The sequence below is a fragment of the Pelodiscus sinensis genome, chromosome 7, assembly GCF_052426305.1.
Source record: "Pelodiscus sinensis isolate ZL-2025 chromosome 7, ASM5242630v1, whole genome shotgun sequence".
NCBI classification, from domain to species: domain Eukaryota; kingdom Metazoa; phylum Chordata; order Testudines; family Trionychidae; genus Pelodiscus; species Pelodiscus sinensis.
The window spans coordinates 31,523,761-31,535,400 of NC_143058.1; the positions used below are offsets into that span (position 1 = coordinate 31,523,761).

Here is an 11,640-nt window from a genome sequence, read left to right on the forward strand (position 1 = left end):
CTGCCACGTGCTTCTCCCTTCCATTCCCCACCTGCCCACACTTTAGCATTGCATAGCACAGGGCTGCCCCTCCCCACACACATTTCCCAGGGCAGACCCCCTAATTGTCCTGGAGGGTCTGTTTGTGTCTGGAGGGTGAGGCATGTTTGTGTCTGGAGGGTGAGCTACAGCCTCAGCTGTGTCGCTGCAGTTCTATTGCAGCTCTCCTAGCAATCACCCCTTCTGCTCTGCTTCTCCCTTCTCATGGCCTCCAGCTACGCCATCGCCCGCCCTGCCCTTTAGCCTGCCCCTTGTGGTCCACAGGCAGGGTGCTGAGCACAAGCGGTAGGCAAGAAAGCAGGTGCACAGCCTGGAAGAACAACAGCAGGCAGCACTACCAGGCACTCCCTCAACCTCCTAAGAAATGGGTTCTAGGGAATAAGTGGTAAAAGCCAAAGAAAGAAAACAAACCGCAGTCAGCGCTAGAAGGTGCTGCTCTACTCTGCACTGATTAGGCCTCAATTGGAGTATTGTGTCCAGTTATGAGCACAACATTTCAAAAAAGATGTGGAGAAATTGGAGAAAGTCCAGAGAAGAGCAACAAGAATGATTAAAGATCTAGAAAACATGACCTATGAGGGAAGACAAAGAATTGGGCTTCTTTAGTTGGGAAAGGAGAAGACTGAGGGGACATGATGGCGGTTTTCAAGTATCTAAAAGGGTGTCACGAGGAGGGAGAAAAATTGTTCTACTTGGCATTTGAGGATAGGACAAGAAGCAATGAGCTTAAACTGCAGCAAGGGAGGTTTAGGTTGGACATTAAGAAAAACTTCCTGTCAAGGTGGTTAAACACTGGAATAAATTGCCTAGGGAAGTTATGGAATCTCTATCTCTGAAGATATTTAAGAGCAGGTTAGATAGACATCTATCAGGGATGGTCTATACCAGAGGTCGCGGCTGTCTTCCTGGGGGGTTGCAGTGCTTTGATCCGGGCTGGCCAGTATTTTCTTTTCCCGGCTTGGCACCCAATGCATACGCAGCAGGGGTGGGGAGAGTATCAGGGGAGAGGAGCCGTGCTTTAAATTAAAGGGGCTGCAACAAAATGTTCCTGGGGTGTTTTTTTGGCTCAACAAAAAATTTTCAGCATTGGGGGTCATGAATGAAAAAAGATTGAGCTCCACTGGTCTAGATTGTGCTTGGTCCTGCCGTAAGTGGAGGGGACTGGACTCAGTGATCTCTCAAGGTCCCTTCCAGTTCTAGAGTTTTATGATTCTAAGGTGCAAGAAGAGACAGCTGTGTAAAATGCAGGGAGTTAATGCAATTCTCTTAAAAAGTTATGAAGGGCAAAAAATAGTGACACAGTAAAAGTCAATCAATAGGAAATGTTATGAGTGTATTTTTTAAAATCCAATGACTTTTTTTAAAAAAAGGAAAGAATCCAGGAAACTATTTTATTGCCACTTCCACACGCATTTAAACTTTAAGCAACCAGCATTTAGGTTTTAAAAATAAAAATGTCAGAGAAAACTGCTGCTTTAACTGTTTCCTTCAATGCAACCTTAACCAGGCAGTGGCTACCCATGCCTGCTGACAGTAGTTAGCTCGCATGCTGAAAAGACCCAACAGTCCTTGTGGAGATGAGATGAGTCAAACATCAGGTTTTATTACAAAAATGTTTTAAAAATCCATCATGTCCTATCTCTGGGGGTTTATTGACCAGGTGCTCACATGAACCTACATGAGGGGGATGTATTTATTGCTCTCCCTTCTCTGATTTTTGACAAGGGATGCTGGGAAAACACTGTTGGGTGCTGCAGCATGGGTGTGTTTGTTGTCCATCAACTGTTGAACCCTTGGACTTAGTGCAGGGCTGGGTGAGATGCTGTCCGTGGGCCAGATCCAACCTGCCTAACACTTTGATCTGGCCCACAGACTGCATTTGGCTGCTTTCTATTTATATCCTGCTGACCGTGCCATCTAATTTCCAGTGGCTTAGGCAGCAGGATCCTATTAAATGACTCATGGCTCCCAGTCATGGTGATACCCTGGCAGGGGCTGAAGTTGAGACACCTTTAAATAGCCACAGGAACCCTGGCCAGTTAGCAGACATAGTGTTAGCGGCAGGGCCACACACTCTTTTTAATTCAAAGCGTCTGGCCCCAGACAACTCTGGGGGGAGGCTAGTCCCCAAACCTGCCCCTTCTGCCCCAGACCTCACTCCTTCTGGGGATGGAGCTGGCCCATGATCACATATCAAAATGCACTAAGTAGCCCCCTTTCCCCTCCAGTGAAAATTATTGCCCACCTCTGACTTAGTGGAATGCATCCTCCTGTCTCTAGGGCAGTGATACTGGGACCTTAAGTAGGTCAGGAGCCAAATTACCAAGCAACATTGCCAGAAAGAGGCGCTGCCACAGGCCTGTGAATTCTTTGTTCCCTTCACTATAGTACTATGCATTCAATCACACAGTACTGCAATATCATGTGCTGCAGTGCTGAGCCTGTGCAGGAAGCACCTGAGAGGCCCACTTGCAGTTTCAGAACCTCAGTCTGAGTATCCCTACTCTAGGGCTGATCTGCCCCCTTTCTGGGCAGGTGAAAAGTCGAACCACGTCTGCCAATCCCGTTAGATCAGAGCAGAAGGGCCAGAGAAGACAGAGACAGACTAGAGAGACTGAGCCCCACACACCGCTCCCTCTGCCCCTCACCACCAGGAGGGAACAAAGGGGGGACCTGGGCCATGAACAGCCCCCTGGGTGTGAACATAAGGCCTGTGGCCAAGATACAAGGTCGGTAGGAGAGGGAAGCTGAAGTCTGGGAGAGGATAGGTGGACCCTTGGGTATGGCCAGGGCAACAGAGCGTGGAGGAGTGCTGCTGGGTGCTTTGGATGAGGGGGCTCAGGCGGAGGGGAGTCGGGGGCAGGTAGAGGTAAAGGGGGGGCGAGTGGACACTAAGGGGAGAATGAAGAGGGCTGAGCACGCGGGGCAGAGGGGAAGGCGAGGCTCGGCAAGGGCTGTTTGGGGGAAGGGCTGGGGGAGTTGGAGGAGAGGTCTGAGGGGAAGGAACCGAGCTCGGGCGCGAGGCGGGGAAGCCGGGCGTTTGACGGGAGGAGGAGGAGGAGGGGGGCGCTCGCAGCGCCGGAGGCCGGGAGCACGTCGCTGCGGAGCCTGGCGCACCACTGCGGGCCCGCGAGGGTCTCTGCGCCCCCCACGTGTGGGCAGAATCACGTGGCGACTCTGCGTGCGGCGGCGGACAACTCGTTCGCGCCCAGCCCTGCTGCCGGGGGCCGCCGTCGCCGCAGCTTGCCCGCACGCGAGCCGCAGCGCGGTTGCCTCCTCCGGGGCAGCAGCGGGAGCCGGGGCGGCGGGGCTGCCTGGCGCTGCAGAGCCGCGCGGCGGTGCAGGGCAGGCGGGGCCAGAGGAGCGCGCGCAGCGCCGCGCTCACACCCACTGGGCTGCCGCCGCTGCCTCGCCGCGCCACGCGCACCCGCGGATCCCGCTAGCAGGCGGCGGGGGGCAAAGCCCGAGGAGCGCCGCGCCGCTGCTGTTCCGGCGACACATCTGCGCGGGAGGCGGCGGCGCTGTAGCCCCCAGCCCCACCGGCTGCGTCGGGCGGAGAGAAGCTGCCAGCCCAAGAGGGGTCCTTCCCGCTGGGCTCCCCTTGCTGCCAGCCGCCGCTGCGGGGTCATGGGGGACCCGTATCTCAAGCAGCAGAACTCGGGGTGAGACCAGAGAGGAGCAGCTCCTGAGGCGCGGCTAGGAAGGTCGGGGTGCATGGTGCTCGCCGATCGCCTCTCCGCCCATGTGCTTGGCTTGTGGCCAGCTGACCAGCCGGGGCGGCTAGGAACGCGAGCCCCGCTAGAACGAGACTTACTTGCTGCCTGGGGGATTAGGAAGGGCAGGGGTCGGGAGGGCTGCCGTTGCCATTCTCCGTCTATCCAGGCTCGCTGCACCCCTGGAAAGAGATGCCTTTGTGCCCGGTCCTCGCCAAAGGATAGTGCCGTGGAGGAGGAAGACAGGGAGGAGAGAGGCGAGCATCTGCTCTTCTTATTGCAGGCTGTGCGGCTAGTTTGCTCGGAATACATCGCCCTCCCCCCGACAGGCAGGTGCAGCAGAGGGCAGTGGACTAGGGGAGACACAGAGCGAGCGAGCTGCACAAAGGTAAAACTGGGCTGCGTGTCTTTGTGTGGCTCCTGGTTTTAAGTGTGTGTAAGGGGGGAGGTGCTGCGTCTTAAATAGCGAGAGATTGGAAAGTGAGGAATTGCAAAAAGAAAAGGGGGAGCTGAAAGCATCAGGAAAAAAAGGAGGGGATTGGGCAGAGAAACAGGATGGGAAAGAAATGAGGAGGTAATCGGAGACAATAGGAAAGAGGAAGGGAGACCGAAAAGTGCAGAAGGGCAGAGAAACTGGGTAAGAAAGAGGCAGGGAAGAGTAGAGAGAAGAGTAGAAAAGTAGAGAGAGGGAAAGAGGCTGATCTTCCCCCCTGGGGTTGTGCAAGCCCAGCTGTGGCTCCTCTCTGGTGACTCTGGCTGGCCCCTCCATATTATGTCTGCACTCCGAAGGAAATTTGGGGACGATTACCAGGTAGTGACCACCTCTTCCAGCGGCTCAGGCTTTCACCAGCAGCAAGCGGCGGCAGCCCCTAGGAGAAAGAGGCAGCGATTTGTGGACAAGAATGGTCGTTGCAATGTGCAGCATGGCAACTTGGGCAGCGAGACAAGCCGTTATCTGTCGGACCTGTTCACCACTCTGGTGGACCTCAAGTGGCGCTGGAACCTCTTTATCTTCATCCTCACTTACACTGTGGCCTGGCTCTTCATGGCCTCCATGTGGTGGCTCATCGCCTACCTGCGGGGTGATCTGAACAAAGCCCATGATGATAACTACACTCCGTGTGTGGCCAATGTCTATAATTTCCCCTCTGCCTTCCTGTTCTTTATTGAAACTGAGGCTACCATTGGCTATGGCTACCGCTACATCACTGATAAATGCCCCGAGGGCATCATTCTCTTCCTCTTCCAGTCCATCCTGGGCTCTATTGTGGATGCCTTCCTCATTGGCTGCATGTTTATCAAGATGTCCCAGCCTAAGAAGCGGGCGGAAACACTCATGTTCAGTGAGCATGCTGTCATCTCCATGCGGGATGGCAAACTTACCCTTATGTTCAGGGTGGGCAACCTTCGCAACAGCCACATGGTATCTGCACAGATCCGCTGCAAGCTACTTAAAGTAAGTGCATGGTCCTGTTCTTGCTCTCTTCTTGGCACTCTTATGTCCTTCTGAACCATTCATCTGTACAGCACTTGTGTTGCTCTTTTCTTAACAAAGCACATCCAGCTCCTCCTTTACTTTCCACCAACCAGAACCTTCATACCATCTCTGCCTTCTCTGGAAGACATTCACACCTCCTACACTTCACAGCTTCCTGTAGTCCTCATGCTGCCTCTTCCTCCACAGAACACTCACTTTCCACTCTCGCCCCAGAATTCTCTCACCTCTTCCTGCACCTTTCCCTGTTCCCTTGGAGCACTTGCACCTAACTTCCCCTTCACCAGCACCCTTTTCCCCAAAAGCACTCTCAGCTCTCCTGTCCACCGCTTCCAGAGAGCATTCAAGATGATATATCCCCAACTTCAGTACCTTCCTTCTCCATAGCATTCATGTGTTCATTACCTTTTTTTTCGACACCTCCTTCAGGAGCACCCGTGTCTCCTTTCTTCCTCCTTCACGTCTACAGCTCTCTCAGTTCCGTCACCTTCCTTCTGAGCACTCCAATATCCACCTTCCTCTTCTTTTCTCTCGAGTCCTCTCATTCCCACCCTGTCCAAAATTCACCATTCATCTTCATTTTCCAATCATTAGATTCCCAAGTCAGAGTTAATTTTTAAACTCCCCTTCATCCAGCTCAGTGTTTTAAACCAACGTTTTTCTTTGTTTGCTTCTTTGTGTGTCATTCCGTGGAGTATCTTACAAGCACAAGAGTGTTTTCTACAGTTGGCATTTAATTTTTGGTCTCTGTGCTCTTTACACTATAATTGATCAACACATTTCCAGTTTGGTTAATATGTCTGTTCAGCACCCTAATATGTGTGCATTTTATAGAGGAATAATATAGGTTCCCGTTCTTAATATTATGCAACCTACATTTTGATCTACTAATTAAGCAGTGCATATTTTTAAAGAATGCAATATCTATCCAGAATCTCTGGTTATCAGTTTATCGTTTTGATTTTGTTTTGACAATTTTAGGGTGTATCTTTTTTGAATAATATTGAGGGCCAGTGACAGACCATTATTTGTGCAGATAGTTTATTAACTTAATGGGAGGCTTATTCTCAGGATGATAGATTTGAAAATTGTATAAATGATTTGCACACCTTGTAAGGAAAACTTACCATTTAACATTTTTAATATCAGGTAAGGATGTTAAATTGTAACTAGAACAAACTTAGATTCAAGTCAAAGTTGGTCCAAAACGTAAAACCAATTTAAATATTTCTGTGGTGTTGTACAAGAAAAACTGTGGTTAACAGTGTATATTTTAAAATATTCATTTGAAGTGTTTGCAACTCAGACATTTCAGTATTTTTAAAGGGCTTGTTCTAAAACACTTTGAAGTCCTTGGACAGACTCCATGACTTTCAAAGTCCCTAGGCCTTAATAGTCTGGAAATGAAATTGACTAGAATATGACTAGACATAGTAATTGACTAAAAAACTAGGTGCTCACTATACTAAATATTGAAAACTAAAAACAATGTATTGTTTTAATATTCTCAAGGGTTATTGGTAACAAAGGTTAGGATATTCTTTCCCCCTCACAAAGCCAAATTCTGATTTTAGTTATACCTGTGCAAGTTCTTTAAAATCACAGCAGTTCCATGGTTTTAACTAAGGCCCCAATCCTGCTATTTGAAAAGTGTTGGCAGAGTCTCATTGATTTCCAAACAATGAGGCATATATATATCCGAAAGTATGGTTTAATGTGAAGGCTGCGACTCCGCTAAAACTGTTAAGCAATGGGCAACCACTTTGTAAATTTCCTGGCAGGACTATTCTAATGCAGGTTTCAATTGGTCATCAATGGCTCCAGCTTGGTATGTGTGGGTATGTCTACACTACCCTCCTAGTTCGAACTAGGAGGGTAATGTAGGCATACCGCACTTGCAAATGAAGCCCGGGATTTGAATTTCCCGGGCTTCATTTGCATAAACTGGGCGCCGCCATTTTTAAATCCCTGCTCGTTCGAACCCCGTACCGCGCGGCTACACGCGGCACGGACTAGATAGTTCGGACTAGGCTTCCTAGTCCGAACTACCGTTACTCCTCGTGGAATGAGGAGTAACGGTAGTTCGGACTAGGAAGCCTAGTCCGAACTATCTAGTCCGTGCCACGTGTAGCCGCGCGGCACGGACTAGATAGTTCGGACTAGGCTTCCTAGTCCGAACTACCGTTACTCCTCGTGGAATGAGGAGTAACGGTAGTTCAGACTAGGAAGCCTAGTCCGAACTATCTAGTCCGTGCCGCGTGTAGCCGCGCGGCACGGGGTTCGAACGAGCAGGGATTTAAAAATGGCGGCGCCCAGTTTATGCAAATGAAGCCCGGGAAATTCAAATCCCGGGCTTCATTTGCAAGTGCGGTATGCCTACATTACCCCGCTAGTTCAAAGTAGCGGGGTAGTGTAGACATACCCTGTGAGAGTGGGAATGACTGGAAGCCCGAGTCCCAACCTCTGACTGGAAGCCAGAGTCCCAACCTGTTCTCCCTCCTCCGTGTAGGAGGTGAAAGTGATGGAATAAGGGGATCTCACAGTGTGTGAGGTCTGGGAGCATACCCCCTTATCATGCATTACTCTGCTTGGAGTCCACTGGATTACTAGGACCTCATTTTACCCCACCAACCATACTGAAATCCGTTAAAATCACAATAGATGGAAATTTAAAACCTAAATCTGAATCTTTAGGATGCTGACTGGAGAGTGAAAACCCCCACACAGAAATTTGAAAATTTTGTCACATGGGGAAAAATCCCTTCCAGAGCCAGAAGTAAACTTGGCAATCGGCTTTCTCTTGGTATCCCAAGAAATCTAGATCACTAGATAGGCAATTTTCCAGGCTCACCTTATCACGGTTGCTCCCAAGCAGACATCCCCCACCACCTCACGTCCAGACCCATTCCCACCCTCCATGTCCAGTGGCAGCAGGAGTGGCCTGGACAGGCTCCTTCTCCCACCTCAGGGCATGGAATGAGGGTGAGAAATGAGAGAGAAACAGCATCTTCCCCCAGTCCTGTACACAGATGCTGTGGGGAGGGAAATCTGGGGAGGTGCAGGAGCTGTGTCTCAGCTGCTCCTGCCCGACATTTCTGACTTCCCCCACCACCCCACTTGTGCTGGTGTATCGATTGGTCCTGGACCCAAGAACAATGCATGTGGCCTAGCCAGATGAGCACTGGTGCAAGTATCTCCTTGCATGGATTCAGTGGCAGGATCATGACATTTGAGCTCAGTGGATATTTTCAAATGAGATTATTGAGAACCAGCTCCATAGTTACATACTAATTAACGGTAACATCTAACCTCCACATACAATATTGTCTCTCATTTTGTCCTCAACTTCAGTGTATTTATCATAAGCATCATTGGATAGAAGAAATTATAGAAATTAAGCTGCTGCTTTATTACTTTGCTAGGATGGTTTCCATAGATCAAAAGTGAAATACTTTGAAGAAGTACTCTTAACTTTTTCCCCATGGCAGCTGTTTCAGATATTTTTGATAATGAAATCAGACTTTAGTTGCGTATTTTCAATACCTGATTAAAGGGGATTATTTTCTTTTATCAGTTTAAATTACTAAAGTAAATTATATGTGAAATAGCAATGTTAGTGTTCATCTAGTCTTTACAAGGCACCAAAATAAAACATGGAACTGCTTTACCTTATTAGGCTGTACAGAGAACGTACAAGTTGTATATTTAGAGGTCAGATTAGACTACTGAGTTTAACAAAACCTTGTTTTAAATTAATTATTTTAAGGAGTCCCGATCTGAGGTACGTTTTAATAACAATGCTGCTTTGTGAATTAAGAATGGTATCCCTTTGTGTAATTTTAACATGCCCCTGCGAAGGATTATAGAAGCTATTTTTAGATCTTGCTACAATTCCACAAAATTTAGCAAATATTATTGATGAGTCTCTAACCATTTTTTATGCTTGGTTTGGAGGAGTCTGCCAGTCTACGAGCAAGATTGTTTGTGTAAATTTGTGGAATACAAGAAAACTTGTCTTAATATCCATTTACATAAAAAAGCATCAACTGCATCATAATATATTAAAAGAAAATCAACGGATAGAGTTAAACACATTAAAGATTGTCATGTAGAATGTTAATACATACTGTGCACCACAACCAGTAACAATATGAGGAGTTTGTGCATTACAGTAAATTTGGACTGGATTGTGTGCTTGAGATTATGTGCATATACAGTAGTTCTCTTCTCACACACATCTCCCCCTGACTATGGAAGGATGAGATGCCTCAGTTTTTCAGATCATGTGGAGAGCTCTCTGTGAGGATGGAGATATCTGTGGAGTCAACTAAAGGAAAAGGGAAAGTGAAAGGCTAGAAAATGGCCAAAACAAAGCAATGCACATTGATCCCAACCATTTCTGCAATGTATGCTCCGAAAAGTTAGTGAATCTCTCTGCACCATGCACAAATTCTGGGAGCTGTTGGACAAAACTTGATTCCTAGACAGAATTATCTGATGAAATTCTGCACTAAGTGATCTCATAGGCAAAGTAAAACTTCAGCTAAAAGTACAGTAAAACTCCGGTGGTCCGGTATCCAATGGTCCAGCACTCCTGATGGTCCAGCACCATCTGGAACCCGGAAGTGCTCCGGGCAGCCGGACAATTGGAGGTGCTCTGCTCCCGGCTTCTCCGATTCAGCCACTGCTGAAACTGACCAGCGGCTGACTTGGGGAAGCTGGGGGCAGAGTTGCTCTGCCCCCGGCTTTCCCGAGTCAGTCGCTGGTCAGTTTCAGCAGCGGCTGACTTGGAAACGCCTGGGGCAGAGCAGCTGGGGTGCTGCCGGGTTGGTCCTGCAGCGCCAAGGGGTGCATCCCCCCCCACTCCACCCCAGATCCCTCATAGCTCCCCCTTCCGATAGTCCAGCATATCTGATAATCCGGCACCCCCTGGGTCCTAAAGGTGCCGGATTATCGGAAGTTTACTGTACCAACATGTGTAGTAAATAAGTCTTTTAAAAAGTTTTCCATTCCAGGATAGTTCTTGAAGGATATCCCAATATTTCAATGTGGAAAAAATTTTCCTCTGATCTGTGTGGCCTGTTTTGCATTTTTCTTTGTTTGAGGAACACAGGAGAATAGGAGTTTCATTAATCTCTAAAATGAATCATTGCTTATCCCAAGACCAACTAATAAGATTGGAATCTCTCTCTCTCATATGTTATAAATTTTGTTTAAAAACAAAAACACTCAAAAACTTAAACTAACAGTTCTGGACAACTTTTGGTATTGAAGTTTTTTGAGTTTTTTTGGATAAATCCTCAAAGATTTTGATGAATTTTAACAAAAGTGGAAATTGTTATTTTTGTTGATTCCTTTCTCTATTTCTCGTGACTCTCCTCTGTTTGAGAATTTTTTGATACATATGACAGATAATTCATCAAAAGCTAGATTATGAGATGCGGAGGAGTAAAGATTTTCCTCTTCTGTAGTGTAACTTTAGAGGTATTCTGACCCTAGTTTAGGGTACCAGAGGGAGTACAGTGATGCACATCACCCGCAGAGTGGAGTGATTTCATAACACATTTTGGACATCCAAAGAACATTCCACAGTTTTTGACTAGATTTTCCCTGCCATGTGCTGATTCACAGTTTGCTCTAACTCTTTCATTTCTCCTCCCTCACAATTGCTTCACTTCAACTTCTACCCACCCTGCCCTGTCCCTCTCCTTCTTTTGAATATTTCCTCTTTTGAATATTTCCTCTCTCTTCGCTGTTCTTTCAGTTTAGTTTCTTCTTCTTCTTAACTAAGCCCAACCTCCTTCTCCCAAATTGTGGAATTAATGTGCATGTTACCGTCACATTTTTTACTTTATTTTTGTGTTATACCCTTTCATTCACTCTGTGCCTGTCTTACCTGTTTACACTGTATGCTCTTTGGAATGAGGCTTGTCTGTTACTCTGTACAGTATCTAGCCCAATGGGGCTTCCTTCCTGGTTCTTTCTGAGGCACTATTACAGAAGGCATTATTAATAGTAAAAACTTTAAGTCAAATTTGAAAATATTTTTGCAATGTTATATTTAAATTTATATTGGACTAGATTATAAATATTGGGTTTTAAAAAGGCAAATTCAGGCTCTGATCCTGGAAATATGTAAACCAGATAGGTAACTTTATTTCTATGAACACTCCAGTTGACTTCAGTGAAACTACTATTGTATGCTTAAAGTTTAAGCATGTGCAAAAACATTTGAAGCAGTAGTCTTTAAAATGTTATTTATTAAAAGCACTCTCTGTAGTATAAAATATTTTCACATCAAAACAATGCTGAAGCTATTTTAACAGAAGCTATTGAAGAGTTACTTAGACTTTCAATACATTTGAAAAGTCATTGATCTATTTTATATACATA

At 47.0% G+C, this 11,640-nt stretch overlaps 1 protein-coding gene across 1 annotated transcript in view; it reads left to right on the top strand.

The window, feature by feature from the left end:
* The first annotated feature begins 2,466 nt into the window (after positions 1–2,466).
* Positions 2,467–11,640, top strand: part of KCNJ3 (potassium inwardly rectifying channel subfamily J member 3) — a 203,619-nt gene continuing 194,445 nt past the window's right edge. The window contains exon 1 of the mRNA XM_025185924.3: positions 2,467–5,208. Coding sequence (XP_025041709.2) covers positions 4,525–5,208 — 684 coding nt within the window. The 5' untranslated portion in view covers positions 2,467–4,524. The remainder of the gene's footprint in view (positions 5,209–11,640) is intronic.